This window comes from Panulirus ornatus, chromosome 4 (genome assembly GCF_036320965.1).
Source record: "Panulirus ornatus isolate Po-2019 chromosome 4, ASM3632096v1, whole genome shotgun sequence".
In the NCBI taxonomy this organism is placed as follows: domain Eukaryota; kingdom Metazoa; phylum Arthropoda; class Malacostraca; order Decapoda; family Palinuridae; genus Panulirus; species Panulirus ornatus.
Window position 1 is genome coordinate 87,013,580 of NC_092227.1, and position 22,506 is coordinate 87,036,085.

At 41.6% G+C, this 22,506-nt stretch overlaps 1 protein-coding gene across 3 annotated transcripts in view; it reads right to left on the minus strand.

Annotated features, from left to right (window-relative positions):
• The window catches only part of LOC139746135 (uncharacterized), a 216,196-nt gene that overhangs the window by 141,111 nt on the left and 52,579 nt on the right, over positions 1-22,506 (minus strand). For all 3 annotated transcript variants that reach the window (XM_071657011.1, XM_071657004.1, XM_071656995.1), the window contains 2 exons: positions 8,922-9,133; positions 1,388-1,588 (listed from right to left, as the gene is read on the minus strand). In XM_071657011.1, coding sequence (XP_071513112.1) covers positions 1,388-1,588; positions 8,922-9,133 — 413 coding nt within the window. The remainder of the gene's footprint in view (positions 1-1,387; positions 1,589-8,921; positions 9,134-22,506) is intronic.

Here is a 22,506-nt window from a genome sequence, read left to right on the forward strand (position 1 = left end):
AACCTTCAAAATACTCACTCCATCTCCTTCTCACATCACCACTACTTGTTATCACCTCCCCATTTGCGCCCTTCACTGAAGTTCCCATTTGCTCCCTTGTCTTACGCACTTTATTTACCTCTTCCAGAACATCTTTTTATTCTCCCTAAAATTTAATGATACTCTCTCACCCCAACTCTCATTTGCCCTTTTTTTCACCTCTTGCACCTTTCTCTTGACCTCCTGTCTCTTTCTTTTATACATCTCCCACTCAATTGCATTTTTTCCCTGCAAAAATCGTCCAAATGCCTCTCTCTTCTCTTTCACTAATACTCTTACTTCTTCATCCCACCACTCACTACCCTTTCTAATCAACCCACCTCCCACTCTTCTCATGCCACAAGCATCTTTTGCGCAATCCATCACTGATTCCCTAAATACATCCCATTCCTCCCCCACTCCCCTTACTTCCATTGTTCTCACCTTTTTCCATTCTGTACTCAGTCTCTCCTGGTACTTCCTCACACAGGTCTCCTTCCCAAGGGAAGGAGTAGCAATACTCCTGAAACAGGAGTTGTGGGAGTATGTGATAGAGTGTAAGAAAGTAAATTCTCGATTAATATGGGTAAAACTGAAAGTTGATGGAGAGAGGTGGGTGATTATTGGTGCATATGCACCTGGGTATGAGAAGAAAGATCATGAGAGGCAAGTGTTTTGGGAGCAGCTGAATGAGTGTGTTAGTGGTTTTGATGCACGAGACCGGGTTATAGTGATGGGTGATTTGAATGCAAAGGTGAGTAATGTGGCAGTTGAGGGAATAATTGGTGTACATGGGGTGTTCAGTGTTGTAAATGGAAATGGTGAAGAGCTTGTAGATTTATGTGCTGAAAAAGGACTGATGATTGGGAATACCTGGTTTAAAAAGCGAGATATACATAAGTATACTTATGTAAGTAGGAGAGATGGCCAGAGAGCGTTATTGGATTACGTTTTAATTGACAGGCATGCGAAAGAGAGACTTTTGGATGTTAATGTGCTGAGAGGTGCAACTGGAGGGATGTCTGATCATTATCTTGTGGAGGCTAAGGTGAAGATTTGTATGGGTTTTCAGATTTAATGAAGACCTCTATAATACACTTGAGGGAAATTTTTTTAAGGGAAATTTTTTTCTATTTCATGTCTAATCAAGTATGCAGAGAGCTTTGTTTCACATGAGGCTTGCTATCAAGCTTACTAAAGAACCAACAATGGGAGAAACAGCATTTTTTTCCTTAATGAAAGAAAATTATGGAGCAAGTGAGGTTCTACCCATGAAATATTTTCTTAATTCTAAAAACTAAATATAAAGAGTAATGTCTTTAAATCTCTCTCCCCCACTTAATTTCTACCTTTATTTCTAAATGCTTACCTGATGAATATACACACTTTCTTCCATGCCAGAGTCTACCAAAAACAAATTTATCTTGTATCCATCACAGAATATCACAAGTGCTCTATGCCAGAAATTATCTTTCCCAAAGACAGCAACCAACCTTCCTTTCTTCACATTCTCCACAAATTTGATTTCTGGGTTATAGTCAAAAGCTTCACTCATGATCCTCTTCATTTCCTATAGGAATCAATACATAAAGAACAAAATAATACAGTTTGTCTCTACTCTTAAAATAATAAAATAAAAGATATTTCTAAAAACCTAAGAGTAATAAAGCATAGTAAATTATTAGAAGCAACAAATATATCTGAGGTAAGCTAAGAAAATGGATCAGACTCGTTTCAACTGGGTAAAATCAATACTATTTGCAAATAGAACCATGTCAAAAAAAGGGTATGTTTAATAATCTAGGACATTTTCTCATAGTTGATCACTGTGTCCCGCATTAGCAAGGTATGCCAGGAAACAGACGGAGAGACACACACCCATTCACATGCACATATATATATTTACTTGATCTATTATTTTGCTTTGTCACTGTCTCCTGCGTTAGCGAGGTAGCGCAAGGAAACAGACGAAAGAATGGCCCATCCCACCCACATATACATGTATATACATACACGTCCACACACGCAAATATACATATCTATACAACTCAATGTATACATATATATACACACACAGACATATACATATATACACATGTACATAATTCATAGTCTGCCTTTATTCATTCCCATCGCCACCACGCCACACATGGAATAACAACCCCCTTCCCCCTCATGTGAGCAAGGTAGCGCTAGGAAAAGACAACAAAGGCCCCATTCGTTCACACTCAGTCTCTAGCTGTCTTGTAATAATGCACCAAAACCACAGCTCCCTTTCCACATCCAGGCCCCAAGGAACTTTCCATGGTTTACCCCAGACGCTTCTCATGCCCTGGTTCAATCTATTGACAGCACGTCGACCCCGGTATACTACATCGTTCCAAATCACTCTATTCCTTGCGCGCCTTTCACCCTCCTGCATGTTCAGGCCCCGGTCACTCAAAATCTTTTTCACTCCATCTTTCCACCTCCAATTTGGTCTCCCACTTCTCCTCGTTCCCTCGACCTCTGACACATATATCCTCTTGGTCAATCTTTCCTCACTCATTCTCTCCATATGACCAAACCATTTCAAAACACCCTCTTCTGCTCTCTCAAACACACTCTTTTTATTACCACACATCTCTCTTACCCTATTATTACTTACTCGATCAAACTACCTCACACCACATATTGTCCTCAAACACCTCATTTCCAGCACATCCACCCTCCTGCACACAACTCTATCCATAGCCCACACCTCGCAACCATACAATATTGTTGGAACCACTATTCCTTCAAACATACCCATTTTTGCTTTCCGAGATAATGTTCTCAACTTCCACACATTCTTCAAGGCTCCCAGAATTTTTGCCCCCCTCCCCCACCCTATGATTCACTTCCGCTTCCATGGTTCCATCCGCTGCCAAATCCACTCCCAGATATCTAAAATACTTCACTTCCTCCAGTTTTTCTCCATTCAAACTTACCTCCCAATTGACTTGACCCTCAACCCTACTGTACCTAATAATTAACCTTGCTCTTATTCCTACGAGTCCACGGGGAAAATGAAACACGAAAAGTTCCCAAGTGGACTTTCGTGTAATAATCACATCATCAGGGAAGACACGAGAGAAATATGTCAGTTGATATACATCGAAGAGACGAAGCAAGGACGCCATTTGTTAAACATCACATGTTTACCAAATGGTGTCCTAGCTTTGTCTCTTCGATGTACATCGCTGTCTCCCGCGTTTATGAGGTAGCGCAAGGAAACAGACAAAAGAATGGCCCAACCCACCCACATACACATGTATATACATGCACGTCCACACACGCAAATATACATACCTATACATCTCAACGTATACATATACATACACACAGAGACATATACACGTGCATAATTCATACTGTCTGCCTTTACTAATTCCCATCGCCACCCCACCACACATGCAATAACAACTCTGCACACCACCTTGACCAAAACACCCTATATTTGCCATTCTATCCTCAAACACATTCAGCAAGCCTTCAAAATACTCACTCCATCTCCTTCTCACATCACCACTACTTGTTATCACCCCATTAGCCCCCTTCACTTAAGTTCCCATTTGTTCCCTTGTCTTATGCACTTTATTTACTTCCTTCCAAAACATCTTTTCATTCTCCCTAAAATCTAATGATACTCTCTCCCCCCAACTCTCATTTGCCCTCTTTTTCACCTCTTGCACCTTTCTTTTGACTTCCTGCCTCTTTCTTTTATACACCTCCCACTCATTTGCATTACTTCCCTGCAAAAATCGTCCAGATGTCTCTCTTCTCTTTCAATAATAATCTTACTTCTTCATCCCACCACTCACTACCCTTTCTAATCTGCCTACCTCCCACGCTTTTCATGCCACAAGCATCTTTTGCGCAATCCATCACTGATTCCCTAAATACATCCCATTCCTCCCCCACTCCCCTTACCTCCTTTGTTCTCACCTTCTTCCATTCTGTACTCAGTCTCTCCTGGTACTTCCTCACACAAGTCTCCTTCCCAAGCTCACTTGCTCTCACCACTCTCTTCACCCCAACATTCTCTCTTCTTTTCTGAAAACCTCTACAAACCTTCACCTTTGCCTCCACAAGATAATGATCAGGCATCCCTCCAGTTGCACCTCTCAGCACATTAACATCCAAAAGTCTCTCTTTCAAGCGCCTATCAATTAACACACAATCCAATAACGCTCTCTGGCCATGTCTCCTACTTACATACGTATATTCATGTATATCTCACTTTTTAAACCTGGTATTCCCAATCACCAGTCCTTTTTCAGCACATAAATCTACAAGCTCTTCACCATTTCCATTTACAACACTGAACACCCCATGTATACCAATTATTCCCTGAACTGCCAAATTACTCACCTTTGCATTCAAATCACCCATCACTATAACCTGGTCTCATGCATCAAAACTACTAACACACTCATTCAGCTGTTCCCAAAACACTTGCCTCTCATGATCTTTCTTCTCATGCCCAGGTGCATATGCACCAATAATCACCCATCTCTCTCCATCAACTTTCAGTTTTACCCATATTAATCGAGAATTTACTTTCTTACACTCTATCACATACTCCCACCACTCATGTTTCAGGAGCAGTGCTACTCCTTACCTTGCTCTTGTCCTCTCACTAACCCCTGACTTTACTCCCAAGACATTCCCAAACCACAATTCCCCTTTACCCTTGAGCTTTGTTTCGCTCAGAGCCAAAACATCCAGGTTCCTTTCCTCAAACATACTACCTATCTCTCCCTTTTTCTCATCTTGGTTACATCCACACACATTTAGACACCCCAATCTGAGCCTTCGAGGAGGATGAGCACTCCCTGCGTGACTCCTTCTTCTGTTTCCACTTTTAGAAAGTTTAAAATACAAGGAGGGGAGGGTTTCTAGCCCCCACTCCCGTCCCCTTTAGTCGCCTTCTACGACACATGAGGAATGCGTGGAAAGTATTCTTTCTCCCCTAATCCCAGGGATATATATATTTATCAAAAAAGGGGGTGACTGTATTGTTGACTGGTTGGTAAGGTTATTTAATTTATGTATGACTCATGGTGAGGTGCCTGAGGATTGGCGGAATGCTTCCATAGTGCCATTGTACAACGGCAAAGGGGATAAAACTGAGTGCTCAAATTACAGAGGTATAAGATTGTTGAGTATTCCTGGGAAATTATATGGGAGGGTATTGATTGAGAGGGTGAAGACATGTACAGAGCATCAGATTGGGGAAGAGCAGTGTGGTTACAGAAGTGGTAGAGGATGTGTGGATCAGGTGTTTGCTTTGAAGAATGTATGTGAGAATGTATGTGAGAAATACTTAGAAAAGCAAATGGATTTGTATGTAGCATTTATGGATCTGGAGAAGGAAACAGACGAAAGAATGGCCAACTCACCCACATACACATGTATATACATACACGTCCACACACAGGACATTTACATATCTATACATCTCAACGTACACATCAAATATATACACACACACAGACACATACATATATATACATGTACATAATTCACTCTGTCTGCCCTTATTCATTCCCGTCACCACCCCACCACACGTGAAATAAAAACCCCCTCCCCCCGCATGTGCATGAGGTAGCGTTAGGAAAAGACAACAAAGGCCACATTCATTCACACTCAGTCTCTAGCTGTCATTTATAATGCACCGAAACCACAGCTCCCTTTCCACATCCAGGCCCCACAAAACTTTCCATGGCTTTTCCCTTTTGACACTCTATGCTCAGTCTTTTCAGGTATATCTCCCCCAAATCTCTTTTCCAAGTTTATTGAATTCAACCACCCTCTTCTCACCTATATCATTTCCTCTTTTCAGAAAACCTCTACTAATGTTCAACCTTGCCTCCACCAGGTAATGATTAGAATTCCCAACAGCTGCCCCTCTCAAGACATTCACATCCAAGTCTCTTTTGCATGCTTATCGACTAATGTTTATCTATTTTTTATTTTGCTTTGTTGCTGTCTCCTGTGTTAGCAAGGCTGTGCAAGGAAACAGACGAAAGAATGGCCCAACCCACCCACACACACATGTATATACATACACGTCCACACACGCAAATATACATACCTATACATCTCAATGTACACATATATATACACACACAGACATATACATATATACACATATACATAATTCATACTGTCTGCCTTTACTTATTCCCACCGCCACCTCGCCACGCATGGAATAACATCCCCCTCCCCCCTCACGTGTGCGAGGTAGCGCTAGGAAAAGACAACAACAAAGGCCCCATTCGTTCACACTCAGTCTCTAGCTGTCATGTAAAAATGCACCGAAACCACAGCTCCCTTTCCACATCCAGGCCCCACACAACTTTCCATGGTTTACCCCAGACACTTCACATACCCTGGTTCAATCCATTGACAGCACATTGACCCCGGTATACCACATCGTTCCAATTCACTCTATTCCTTGCATGCCTTTCACCCTCATGCATGTTCAGGCCCCGATCACTCAAAATCTTTTTCACTCCATCTTTCCACCTCCAATTTGGTCTCCCACTTCTCCTCGTTCCCTCCACCTCCGACACACATATCCTCTTGGTTAATCTTTCCTCACTCATTCTCTCCATGTGACCAAACCATTTCAAAACACCCTCTTCTGCTCTCTCAACCACTCTTTTTATTTCCACACATCTCTCTTACCCTTAAATTACTTACTTGATCAAACCACCTCACACCACATATTGTCCTCAAACATCTCATTTCCAGCACATCCACCCTCCTGTGCACAACTCTATCCATAGCCCATGCCTCACAGCCATACAACATTGTTGAAACCACTATTCCTTCAAACATACCCATTTTTGGTTTCTGAGATAATGCTCTCGACTTCCAAACATTCTTCAAGGCTCCCAGAATTTTCACCCCCTCCCCCACCCTATGATTCACTTCCGCTTCCATGGTTCCATACACTGCCAAATCCACTCCCAGATATCTAAAACACTTTACTTCCTCCAGTTTTTCTCCATTCAAACTTACCTCCCAATTGACTTGACCCTCAACCCTACTGTACCTAATAACCTTGCTCTTATTCACATTTACTCTCAACTTTCTTCTTTCACACACTTTACCAAACTCAGTCACCAGCTTCAGCAGTTTCTCACATGAATCAGCCACCAGCGCTGTATCATCAGCGAACAACAACTGACTCACTTCCCAAGCTCTCTCATCCACAACAGACTGCATACTTGCCCCTCTTTCCAAAACTCTTGCATTCACCTCCCTAACAACCCCATCCATAAACAAATTGAACAACCATGGGGACATCACACACCCCTGTCACAAACCTACATTCATTGAGAACCAATCACTTTCCTCTCTTCCTACACGTACACATGCCTTACGTCCTCGATAAAAACTTTTCACTGCTTCTCACAACTTGCCTCCCACACCATATATTCTTAATACCTTCTATAGAGCATCTCTATCAACTCTTATCATATGCCTTCTCCAGATCCATAAATGCTACATACAAATCAATTTGCTTTTCTAAGTATTTCTCACATACATTCTTCAAAGCAAACACCTGATCCACACACGACTAATGTGTAACCTCATAATGCCCACTTACCATCTTTCCTAATCATATTAGTATACTTGTATATGTCCCTCTTTTTAAACCAAGGATTCCAAATCACCAACCTACATTCAGTAAATAACTCCACTAGGTACTCACCATTTCTATTCACCTTACTGACAACCCCATGCCCCAAGTAATATCCTCATCTGCCACATCATTGACTTTCACATTAAAATTTCCCGCTTCACTTCCTCCAATTTTCCTCCATGCAAATTTACATCCCAAATTACTTGTTCCTCAACCCTACTGAACCTAATAACCTTGCTCTTATTCACATTTACTCTCAACTTTCTCCTTCCACACACTTTTCCAAACTCAGTCACCAACTTCTGCAGCTTCTGACTCAATCAGCCACCAGAGCTGTAACACAGGCAAACAACAACTAACTCACTTCTCCGTCCCTCTCATCCCCAAGAGACTGCATACTCGCGCCTCTCTCCAAAACACTTGCATTTACCTCCCTAACCACCCCATCCACAAACAAATCAAACAACCATGGGGACATCATACACCCCTGCCGCAGACCAACCTTCATTGGGAACCAAACACTTTCCTCTCTTCCTACTTGTACACATGCCTTACATCCTTGGCAAAAACTTTTCACTTCTAGCAGCCTACCTTCCACACCATATACTCTTAAGACCTTCCACACAGCACCTCTATCAACCCTATCATACGCCACATACAAATCCAACTGTTTTCTAAGTATTTCTCACACATTCTTCAAAGCAAACACCTGATCCACACATCCTCTACCACTTCTGAAACCACACTGCTCCTCTCCAATCTGGTGCTCTATACATGCCTTCACCCTCTCAATCAATATCCTCCCATAAGATTTGCTAGGAATACTCAACAAACTTATGCCTCTGTAGTCTGAACACTCGCCTTTATCCCCTTTACCTATGTACAATGGCCTTATGCGTGCATTCCACCAATCCTCAGCACTTCACCACAATCCATCCTTATGTTACAACATTCACTTATAAAAAAATGTACAGAACTAGTCAACACACTGAATAAACATTCTGATTTATGACCTAAGCTTAACAAAACATTTATGATGAAAATTATATCTTTAATAAAAGATCACATATGAAAACAGTTCTGCCTTGACTGAAAGCTTCAGCTGTAAATCATAACTACTGTTTGAAGCCTAGTCAAATACATGAAATAGACTGGACTTCAGCTACTATTTATGCCTCTGTTTATTATCTACATATCTGTATAAAATACAAATCAAACTTCTTACTTCAATTGTTGGTTCGTTATCCAGAAGGGTAAGAAAGAAGTTCAGTGGTGTAAATGCCCATGACAATTTGCATTTCTTTATAGTTTTGGGCATCACATTTATCACTGGAGGTCTTATAATGTGTTTCTCATGAATGCTGCTATGAGTATTATTCTCTTGTGAAAGAAAGCATTTTCCTTTCTGCTTCCATTCATATTTTCCAACATTTGTATCTGAAAATCAGATAAAATACATAGCATCAAAGAACACACTAAGAAATAGCAGTGATTATATCTATTTATATATATTTATATATCTATTTATATATATCTATATATATATTTATATATATATATATATATTTTTTTTTTTTTGCCGCTGTCTCCCGCGTTTGCGAGGTAGCGCAAGGAAACAGACGAAAGAAATGGCCCAACCCACCCCCATACACATGCCTTGATTCAATCCACTGACAGCACGTCAACCCCAGTATACCACATCGATCCAATTCACTCTATTCTTTGCCCTCCTTTCACCCTCCTGCATGTTCAGGCCCCGATCACACAAAATCTTTTTCACTCCATCTTTCCACCTCCAATTTGGTCTCCCTCTTCTCCTCGTTCCCTCCACCTCCGACACATATATCCTCTTGGTCAATCTTTCCTCACTCATTCTCTCCATGTGACCAAACCATTTCAAAACACCCTCTTCTGCTCTCTCAACCACGCTCTTTTTATTTCCACACATCTCTCTTACCCTTACGTTACTCACTCGATCAAACCACCTCACACCACACATTGTCCTCAAACATCTCATTTCCAGCACATCCATCCTCCTGCGCACAACTCTATCCATAGTCCACGCCTCGCAACCATACAACATTGTTGGAACCACTATTCCTTCAAACATACCCATTTTTGCTTTCCGAGATAATGTTCTCGACTTCCACACATTCTTCAAGGCCCCCAGAATTTTCGCCCCCTCCTCCACCCTATGATCCACTTCCGCTTCCATGGTTCCATCCGCTGCCAGATCCACTCCCAGATATCTAAAACACTTCACTTCCTCCAGTTTTTCTCCATTCAAACTCACCTCCCAATTGACTTGACCCTCAACCCTACTGTACCTAATAACCTTGCTCTTATTCACATTTACTCTTAACTTTCTTCTTCCACACACTTTACCAAACTCAGTCACCAGCTTCTGCAGTTTCTCACATGAATCAGCCACCAGCGCTGTATCATCAGCGAACAACAACTGACTCACTTCCCAAGCTCTCTCATCCCCAACAGACTTCATACTTGCCCCATATCAAATTAGAGTTTACTTTCTTACATTCTATCACATACTCCCACCACTACTGTTTCAGTAGTGCTACTCCTTCCTTTGCTCTTGTCCTCTCACCAACCCCTGACATTACTCCCAAAACATTCCCAAACCACTCTTCCCCTTTACCCTTGAGCTTTGTTTCACTGAGAGCCAAAACATCTAGGTTCCTTTCCTCAAACATACTACCAATCTCTCCTTTTTTCTCATCTTGTTTACATCCACACATATTTAGACACCCCAATCAGAGCCTTTGAAGAGGATGAGCACTCCTCGCCTGACTCCTTCTTCTGCTTCCTGTTTTAGAAATATAAAATACAAGGAGGGGAGGGTTTCTGGCCATCCCCCCTTCCCCTTTACTCCCCTTCTACGACACGCGGGGAGTGCGTGGGAAGTATTCTTTCTCCCCTATCCCCAGGGATAAAAGCAGTGATTATGAAAGGATAATGTCTCAAATACCAGGGGGTTACTGGAATTTAGTCCACAATCAACCTTTCTTCATCTTTCACATTCACATGAAAAATTTCCTTTACAAAAAGCAACTAATTGGAACAGGCAAAGAGTGCTGGAAACCCTTCATCTCTCTCCAAATACAAGAAGAATGAGCCAAATGAGATTTGCTCCTCAAAAGCTCATGCTGGGATGTCTGGCTGTGCAGATAAACTAGTATGAGAACCACACTCTCAACCACACTCTTTTTATTACCCCACATATCTCTTACCCTTTCATTACTTACTCGATCAAACCACCTCACACCTCATGTTGTCCTCAAACATCTCTTTTCATAACCCTGTCTCGTGCATCAAAACTGCTAACACACACACTCAGCTGCTCCCAAAACACTTGCCTCTCATGATCTTTTTTCTCATGCCCAGGTGCATAGGCACCAATAATCACCCATCTCTCTCCATCCACTTTCAGTTTTACCCATATCAAATTAGAGTTTACTTTCTTACACTCTATCACATACTCCCACCACTACTGTTTCAGTAGTGCTACTCCTTCCTTTGCTCTTGTCCTCTCACCAACCCCTGACATTACTCCCAAAACATTCCTAAACCACTCTTCCCCTTTACCCTTGAGCTTTGTTTCACTGAGAGCCAAAACATCTAGGTTCCTTTCCTCAAACATACTACCAATCTCTCCTTTTTTCTCATCTTGTTTACATCCACACATATTTAGACACCCCAATCAGAGCCTTTGAAGAGGATGAGCACTCCTCGCCTGACTCCTTCTTCTGCTTCCTGTTTTAGAAATATAAAATACAAGGAGGGGAGGGTTTCTGGCCATCCCCCCTTCCCCTTTACTCCCCTTCTACGACACGCGGGGAGTGCGTGGGAAGTATTCTTTCTCCCCTATCCCCAGGGATAAAAGCAGTGATTATGAAAGGATAATGTCTCAAATACCAGGGGGTTACTGGAATTTAGTCCACAATCAACCTTTCTTCATCTTTCACATTCACATGAAAAATTTCCTTTACAAAAAGCAACTAATTGGAACAGGCAAAGAGTGCTGGAAACCCTTCATCTCTCTCCAAATACAAGAAGAATGAGCCAAATGAGATTTGCTCCTCAAAAGCTCATGCTGGGATGTCTGGCTGTGCAGATAAACTAGTATGAGAATGGATAAGATATACGCTATGTGGGAAAGAATTTTGATGTTTGGGTTTAGAGCAAAAGAGCAGGGGGAGAAGAACAGTTTGGGGAAGTCCAATGGGTAAAGTCTGGGTAAGTGTCAGGATAAGAGCAAAGTGGAAGTGACACCTGTAATGAAAGAGGAGCTGTGTGGGACTATGTTAAAACCCTTCAATGGTGGACAAGGCCAAAAATAACATTGCACAGTAAAAAAAATCTACAAAATAATGTACTAGCACTCAAAAGCAACAGAAATAGAAAAAATAACTTATATCAGTACCTCTGTGGTGGCTTTATAAGTGTACACCCTGAGAGAGTGTGAATGTGTTTGACAAAACATGGTCAGACAAGAAGATACAAAGATGACATTTCTTTGTTTCTAATGAGTTTGTTTTACAACTGTACTCTAATTTCATACAAAGCTACACCATATGGTCTCTGCAGAAAATAGAGGGGCAAGCTGAAAATATATTTTTTGTTTTCTATGGTTTGGTTACATTTATTATTTATATATATATATTATTATACTTTGTCGCTGTCTCCCGCGTTTGCGAGGTAGCGCAAGGAAACAGACGAAAGAAATGGCCCAACCCCCCCCCCATACACATGTACATACACACGCCCACACACGCAAATATACATACCTACACAGCTTTCCATGGTTTACCCCAGACGCCCCACACGCCCCGATTCAATCCACCGACAGCACGTCAACCCCGGTATACCACATCGCTCCAATTCACTCTATTCCTTGCCCTCCTTTCACCCTCCTGCATGTTCACACAAAATCTTTTTCACTCCATCTTTCCACCTCCAATTTGGTCTCCCTCTTCTCCTCGTTCCCTCCACCTCCGACACATATATCCTCTTGGTCAATCTTTCCTCACTCATTCTCTCCATGTGCCCAAACCACTTCAAAACACCCTCTTCTGCTCTCTCAACCACGCTCTTTTTATTTCCACACATCTCTCTTACCCTTACGTTACTCACTCGATCAAACCACCTCACACCACACATTGTCCTCAAACATCTCATTTCCAGCACATCCATCCTCCTGCGCACAACTCTATCCATAGCCCACGCCTCGCAACCATACAACATTGTTGGAACCACTATTCCTTCAAACATACCCATTTTTGCTTTCCGAGATAATGTTCTCGACTTCCACACATTCTTCAAGGCCCCCAGAATTTTCGCCCCCTCCCCCACCCTATGATCCACTTCCGCTTCCATGGTTCCATCCGCTGCCAGATCCACTCCCAGATATCTAAAACACTTCACTTCCTCCAGTTTTTCTCCATTCAAACTCACCTCCCAATTGACTTGAACCTCAACCCTACTGTACCTAATAACCTTGCTCTTATTTGGTTACATACATGAAGAAAAATAACACTCACCCCTTCTATTAGTGTTTTGTTACATTTCCCTGACACTTCAGGCAGCCTTAAGCCCTCAAGTAATGTTGTTGGCCAGATTGTGGAGGAGCTAAAGTGATAAAGAAGCCAAGACCTCTTTAAATGGATGCTTTTAATGTAAGAATGGACTGTCACATCATATAAGCAGCATTTGAGATTAGACCAAAGGTTCTCAATAGGATGAGATCTGGACTACTACCAAGCCAATCACAAAAGTAGAGCACTTCACAATCTTTTAACTACTGGGTCACACTTCTCACAGTGTAACAAGGGGCACCATCCCTCATAAGAACCTTAGATTGGACTGCATTAAATGATTCAGGTAGCCTCATCTGACCACAAAATCCTCCTCCATATTTCTAACACCTAATACTACTTTTTACAAAACTTAACTCTGTTCCCCTCTTGCCACACCATCAGGAGTGGCATCTAATGGACAACATTGCATGCCAGATCATCATGGAGGGCCTGCTGCACAAACTTACCCAAGACATGGCCAAAGAGGTATTTTTTCCCTTTACTTCTCCTGCTGCGAGTGCAAGGCTGGCCCTGAACTGGTGAGAAATCCCTTTTAAGGTCCATTAACACAGCAATTTTGGCCTGCCCAACTATGGTAGAAAAGCTGGTAACATGTCCTCCCCAAGCTCCTTGTACCCCTTCACCAATCTTTGTACAATACACAAGCACACACCTGTCTTGATTGCAATATCCTTAAACTCATGGTTTTCTTTGAATTAAGTTATCAATGCCACTATGCCTTCATTTGTAGTAACTCTCAAAAGCATCTCTGACGGCTACAATAGCAGGGCTAGCTACTACAGAGAAAAAAAAAATAAAAAAAATGTCAGTGGATTGAATCAGGGCATGTGAAGCGTCTGGGGTAAACCATGGAAAGCTGTGTAGGTATGTATATTTGCGTGTGTGGACGTATGTATATACATGTGTATGGGGGTGGGTTGGGCCATTTCTTTCGTCTGTTTCCTTGCGCTACCTCGCAAACGCGGGAGACAGCGGAAAAAAAAAAAAAAAAAAAAAAAAAAAACCTGCCAGAAACCCACTGGTTGTCCCCTATGAAATATGGTGAGTTGCCAAGTGTTTCCCCATGGCTGTCACACACTTATGTTACTACCTCACAACCTTGAAAGCCTAGGAAGGAACATGATTAGAGAAAAGTACAGTCATCGACCCCTTTGTGCCACTAATTTCCACAGACTGTAGGGCAAAGCGAGGGGGACTGCATCAGCTTAAAAAAGGAACCTAAACAGAATCTAAACTTGGTCTGTACCTTGGATGCTGGTATTCAACCTATGCAAAAGTAAAGTAATGGGGATGGGACAAAGCAAAAGAAGGTCTCAATATGATTATTATCTAACAGGAAATAATCTGGATTCTGTGTAAAAAGACTTAGGAGTTGACATAATCTCTAACCTATTACATGAGTCTCATATCAGAAGTTATGGAGAAACTGTCTTCAGGCAAATATCAGAAGAACCTTCAATCATGGCTTATCACAAAGTATCACTAAGCATTTAGCAGATAATGTTCTACCTATAGCACCAAGCACCTTAAAAGAACTAATGAACCAAACAGATCAAGTGAACTTGCTTGACCAAAGCACAGACACCTGGCATTGACCTAAATGACTTTGATCTCTCCACTCAGTTTCCCTAAGCCCATCCAACTGGTACATGAAAATGACCCCAACCATCACCACACTGAAGATGTTCAATCACCACAAAAATAATATTGGAACTATCTAATCACCTATCTATCTACATCCCTAATTTTTGTTCCCTCCTGGAACTTCCTCAAAGGGGTGGCCATAACAATAATCACATAACTAGTGAACTCCAATGCTGCTTTTTAGTCTTTAGTGCCTCAACCTTAACAGGCCACTAGCAGAGGGCAACTCTAACACAGTGTTTGCAAAGGCTCCTGCCAAATGTTCCTTCTGACTACTTCTACCTAATGCTCCAGCCTAGATGTTCCTACCTACTACTTCTATCTATTGCTCCTACCATTTTGCCATAAGGATGGGTTTGTGCATGTTCACTGAAAATCTAGTTACAAACAATGAGCTCTTTAAGTTAGGTGTTGTCAAGTGCTGTGTGTGACAAAGAAAGATTGTATGTTTCTAGAAAGAATGCCAGTAGTCTACATGTGGGTGAGGCAGAGAGAAAAGACAGGTACCTGGGTCACAGGAATGCAACTTGACAACCACTGAAGTGCTGGCTCACTACACAGCTCACTGCCTTGGATCCACCTCCACAAGGGAACACAACCAGCTAATGTGAAATCCATTCACCTTAGAAGAAATCCCTGGCCTCTCTGCCTCAAGAAAAGGTACACAAGCACTCAACCCTATAACAACAAACCAGAAAAACACTACACAGATTTTTGAGGTTGGGAGAGAAACAGAGATCACAGTGGTCTACCCAGAATCAGCCAACAGCCACAGAGTGATCACATGACAGTACCTTGCCGAGTATTTTGTCTTACTAATGGTGGGGGCACACGAACTGTGAGCTCTCAGGAACAAACACCTCAGTAATTAATATAATTCCACATAACATGCAACACGAGGCAAACTGATGCTTCAACCTTATAAACATATACACAGACATAATCCTGATAAAAGCCATGGTGTCTAAAACCAAACGCCAATTAAAATCATGGAATATTCAAGCTACCAACAGAGCCACAACAATCAGTTACACATGAGTGTAGCCATAGCCTTCAGGAAAGCCCTACTACAAAAAATCTTCAATGAATTTATGTTCCCTAATACCTTACCAACACTAACTGTACTAGTTAATTAATTAGTAAATAAGTCAGTTTACTGCAAAAATTCAGAGAGCATGAGATGCATGGGCAAGGATGCTGCAGCCACCAAAGACGAGGGGAACATGGACTTTGTATCAAGGGTTGAAATCAAACTTACAAAAAAATTATGGCTTAATATAATATTTCATTTAATAGTACATATCATCTAACTGACCTATCAAAATATCAAAATATCTATTCCATGATTCTCCAACTGCGCAAGGGTTACACCTAAAGAGGTCAAAAGCAAGGTATGTGATGAAGGGAATGCCAAAGTCTCTCATGTTTCACTTGTGAAGGGCATACAGGTCACAAAAATTTTCAATAATAGTTGATGAAACTACTGACATAACTACTTCTAAGAATAGCATGGATGTGTATATATATTTTGATAAGACTAATGAATTCATAATAACATGGCTCATGGATTTAGCTGATGTGTTTAAAGCACCAAGAGAGGCAGCACTAGGTTCAACAAGTGAACAACTGTTTGACTTGCTAATGGGTTACTTTAATGAGCATGATACATCTTTGTAAAATCTGACAGGATTTGCTTCTGATGGGGCAAACAATATAATGAGTGGCCATAATCTATAAACAGTTGCCTCAAATATACCACTCCAGGTATAACAGTATTTTGCTGTATCTGTCACTCAGCTTACCTTTCTGTATCACATACAGCCAAAACCTTGCCTAGAATGTATGAAGATCTTGTATGTAATTTTTACACCTAATGATTTTTGTTATATTAATTTCCATTTCTTTTGATGAAACTGACAAACTTTTAAAACCAGTTGTATCAATGGTAAATCATCTACATGTATAGTCTATTCACATTTGTATTGTATGTCAAAAGTTTTATTCTCACTCAGTATTATACTAGTACATGAGATGCAACCATTAGCTTGCATAAATGATGCATATATAGCATTCTCTTTCTCTAAGTGTTTCAGAGTACTCTACAAGAACTACTCTGTAGTAGAAGAGGGCAAGAGAGAAGCAGAATCTACCAATGTACCATCATGTTGTTCCAAAAATCTTTTCAATCTTGCAAATAATCTTCGCCTCAGCAAACACTGCACTAGAGTTGCCCACTGCCAGTGGCCTGTTCAGAGTGAGACACTAAAGGGTAAGAAGCAGCACTACATTTCACTAGTTATGATGATTCTATTACCATGGTCACCTCTTTAAGGGACCTTCAATAGGTACAGGTGTTAGATATATATAGAAAGATAGACAACCTATATCATCCTAAAGCGAGGATGTCTTACATTACCAGATTAACATGATCATTTGAATACCATAGCTAGCCTATACCATCAGCAATTTTTATACTTAACATACAAGTCTTGGGCACACACCACAAACACCCTAGGCTGATACATATCAAAGCCAATAAAAATTTTGGCACTCAACACCTGGGGTTCATACTTACTAACCTTTATAGGTCAATCAGCCCTGACCACACCAGATATAGTACTTGGATATGGCAAAATCTACTGCAATATCCACATCAGACTAGATGGCCATGCATGCTGAGATCATACTCCCATGATAGTCATTATACAGAGTAGCAACTGAGAGGCTGAAGGCATGTACAGAGCATTGGATTGGGGAGGAACAGTGTGGTTTCACAAGTGGTACACGATATGTGGATCAGGTGTTTGCTTTAAAGAATATGTGTGAGAAAAGATTTGATATTGCATTTGCATGGAAGGTCTTATGAATATATGGTGAGGTACGAAAGCTGCTAGAAAGAGAAATTTTAAGTCAAGGACTCCTGTGGTATAACGGTTAGCATTCCTGACAATGACACATTCATGGGCCAACCAGGGTTGAGCACATATATCCTCTTTGTCAATCTCTCCTCACTCATTCTCTCTATATGTCCAAACCATTTCAACACACCCTCTTCTGCTCTCTCAACCACACTCTTTTTATTTCGATGCATCTCTCTTATCATTTACTCAATCAAACCACATATTGTCCTTAAACACTTCATTTGAAACACATCTACCTTCCCCCATACAACCCTATCTATAGCCCATGTCTCACACCCATACAATCAATATTGTTGGAACTACTATTCCTTCAAACATACCCATTTTTTCTCTCTGAGATAACGTTCTCTCCTTCCACACATTCTTCATCGCTCCCAGAATCTTCGCCCCCTCCCCCATCCTGTGACTCACTTCCGCTTCTGTGGTTCCATTCACTGCAAAGTCCACTCCCAGATATCTAAAACACTTCACTTCCTCCAGTTTTCTTGATTCAAACTTACATCCCAATTTACTTGTCCCTCAACCCTACTGAATATAATAAACTTGCTCTTATTCAAATTTACACTCAACTTTCTCCTTTTACACACTTTTCCAAACTCACTCACCAACTTCTGCAGTTTCTCCTACAGATCAGCCACCAGAGGTGTATTGTTGGCGAACAACAACTGACTCACTTCCCAGGCCATCCCAACAGACTGCATACTCACCCCTCTCTCAAAAACACTTGCATTTATCTCCCTAACCACCCCATCCATAAACAAATTAAACAGCCCTGGGAACATCACACATCCCAGCTGCATACCCTCATTCAATGGGAACCAATCACTCTGCTCTCCTCATACTCAAACACATGCCTTAGACCCTTGGTAAAAACTTTTTACTGCTTCTAGCGACTTACCTCCCACATAATATACTCTTAAAAGTCTTCCACAAAGCATCTTTATCAACCTTATCATGTGCCGTCTCCAGATCCATAAATGCTACTTACGAATCCATCTGTTTTCCTAAGAATTTCTCACATATTCTTCAAAGTAAACACCTAATCCAAACATCCTGTACCACCTCCGAATCCACACTGCTCTTCCCCAATCTCATGCACTGTACATGCCTTCACCCTCTAAATCAATAACCTCCCATACACTTTTCCAGGAATACTCAACAAACTTATGCCTCTGTAGTTTGAACACTCACCTTTATCCTCTTTTTCTCTGTACAATGGCACTATACATGCATTCCACCAATCCTCAGGCACTTGACAATGATCCATACATACAGTGAATATCCTTACCAACCCAACAACAATACAGTCACCCCCTGTACCACTTCTGAAACCACACTGCTCTTCCCCAATCTCATGCACTGTACATCCCTTCATCCTCTCAATCAATACCCTCTCATACACTTTTCCAGGAAAACTCAACAAACTTATGCCTTTGTAGAGTGAACACTCACCTTTATCCTCTTTGCCTTTGAACAATGGCACTATACACGCATTCCACCAATCCTCAGGCACTTCACAATGAGCCATACATACAGTGAATATCCTTACCAACCAACCAACAATACAGTCATCCCCCTTTTTAATAAATTAAACTGCAATACCATGCAAACTCGCTGCCTTCCTGGATTTCATCTTCTGCAAGGCTTTCACCAACTCTTCTTTCTCAACCGAACCATTCTCCCTGACCCTCTCACCACCCCTATCAAAACACCCAACATCTGCCACTCTATCATCAAACACATGCAACAAACTTTCAAAATACCTACTCCATCTCCTTGTCATTTCATCACTACCTGTTATCACTTCCCCCCTTGCCCGCTTCACCAATGTACCCATTTCTTCTCGTCCTATGCACGTTATTTACCTCCTTCCAAAAATCTTTATATTCTCCCTAACCTTTAATGATATTCTCTCACCCCAACTCTCATTTGTCCTCTTGTTCAGTAAAAGCACCTTCCTCTTGACCTCCTCCCACTTTCTTTTAAACATTCCTAGTCATTTGCACTCCTTCCTTCTATCATCAAATGCTTTATTTTTTCCTCTTTCACTTACAACTTTACTTCTTCATCCCACCACTCACAATTTCTTATCTGCCCACCTTCCAGCTTTCTCATGCCACATGCATCTTTTGCACATGCCATCACTGCTCCCCTAAATACATTCCATTCCTCACCTACTCCCCAAACATCATTTGCTCTCATCTTTTGCCATTCTACACTCAATCTTTCCTGGTACTTCCTCACACAAGTCTCCTTTCCAAGCTCACTTACTCTCACCACTCTCTTCTCCCGAACATTCTCTCTTTCTTTTTTGAAAACCCTCTACAAATCTTTACATTTGCCTCTACAAGATAGTCATCAGACATCCTACCAGCTGCCCCTCCCAGCACATTAACATCCAAAAGTCTCTCTTTCACATGCCTATCAATCAACACATAATCTAATAATACACTCTCACCATCTCTCCTACTTACTCCCTCACACAAGTCTCCTTTCCAAGCTCACTTACTCTCACCACTCTCTTCTCCTGAACATTCTCTTTCTTTTTTGGAAACCCTCTACAAATCTTCACATTTGCCTCTACAAGATAGTCATCAGACATCCCACCAGCTGCCCCTCCCAGCACATTAACATCCAAAAGTCTCTCTTTCACATGCCTATCAATTAACACAATCTAATAATACCCTCTCACCATCTCTCCTACTAACTTATGTATCCTTGTGTATATCTCTCTTTTTTAACCAGATATTCCCAATATCAGTCTTTTATCAGGAAACAAATCCACAAGCTCTTGCCATTTCCATTCACAACATTGAATACCCTATGTGCACCAATTATACCCTTAACTGCCATATTACTCACCTTCGCATTCAAATCAACCATCACTAATACCTGGTCTTATCCACCAAAGCTGCTGACACACTCACTCAGCTGCTCCCAAAACACTTCCCTCTCATGATGTTTCTTCTCATGACCAGGTGCATAAGCACCATTAATCACCCATCTCTCTCCATCCACTTTCGGTTTTACCCACATCAATCTAGAATTTACTTTTTTACACTATCACACACTCCCACAACTCCTGCTTTAGGAATAAAGCCACTCCTTGCTGAACTTCTGTCCTCTCAATCACTCCCGACTTTACTCCAAAGACTTCCAAACCATTCTTCCCCTTTACCCTTGAGCTTTGTTTCACTTAGAGCTAGCACATCCAGGTTTCTTTCCTCAAACATACTACCCATTTCTCCTTTCTTCTCATCTTTATTATTTTATTTTATTTTATTTTATTTTGCTTTGTCGCTGTCTCCTGCGTTTGCGAGGTAGCGCAAGGAAACAGACGAAAGAAAATGGCCCAACCCACCCCCATACACAATGTACACACACACACGCTCACACACGCAAATATACATACCCATACATCCCAATGTACACATATATTTTTTTTTTTTTTTTTGTCGCTGTCTCCCGCGTTTGCGAGGTAGCGCAAGGAAACAGACGAAAGAAATGGCCCAACCCACCCCCATACACATGTATATACATACGTCCACACACGCAAATATACATACCTACACAGCTTTCCATGGTTTACCCCAGACGCTTCACATGCCTTGATTCAATCCACTGACAGCACGTCAACCCCGGTATACCACATCGCTCCAATTCACTCTATTCCTTGCCCTCCTTTCACCCTCCTGCATGTTCAGGCCCCGATCACACAAAATCTTTTTCACTCCATCTTTCCACCTCCAATTTGGTCTCCCTCTTCTCGTTCCCTCCACCTACGACACATATATCCTCTTGGTCAATCTTTCCTCACTCATTCTCTCCATGTGCCCAAACCATTTCAAAACACCCTCTTCTGCTCTCTCAACCACGCTCTTTTTATTTCCACACATCTCTCTTACCCTTACGTTACTTACTCGATCAAACCACCTCACACCACACATTGTCCTCAAACATCTCATTTCCAGCACATCCATCCTCCTGCGCACAACTCTATCCATAGCCCACACCTCGCAACCATACAACATTGTTGGAACCACTATTCCTTCAAACATACCCATTTTTGCTTTCCAAGATAATGTTCTCGACTTCCACACATTCTTCAAGGCTCCCAGAATTTTCGCCCCCTCCCCCACCCTATGATCCACTTCTGCTTCCATGGTTCCATCCGCTGCCAGATCCACTCCCAGATATCTAAAACACTTCACTTCCTCCAGTTTTTCTCCATTCAAACTCACCTCCCAATTGACTTGACCCTCAACCCTACTGTACCTAATTACCTTGCTCTTATTCACATTTACTCTTAACTTTCTTCTTTCACACACTTTACCAAACTCAGTCACCAGCTTCTGCAGTTTCTCACATGAATCAGCCACCAGCGCTGTATCATCAGCAAACAACAACTGACTCACTTCCCAAGCTCTCTCATCCCCAACAGACTTCATACTTGCCCCTCTTTCCAAAACTCTTGCATTCACCTCCCTAACAACCCCATCCATAAACAAATTAAACAACCATGGAGACATCACACACCCCTGCCACAAACTACATTCACTGAGAACCAATCACTTTCCTCTCTTCCTACACGTACACATGCCTTACATCCTCGATAAAAACTTTTCACTGC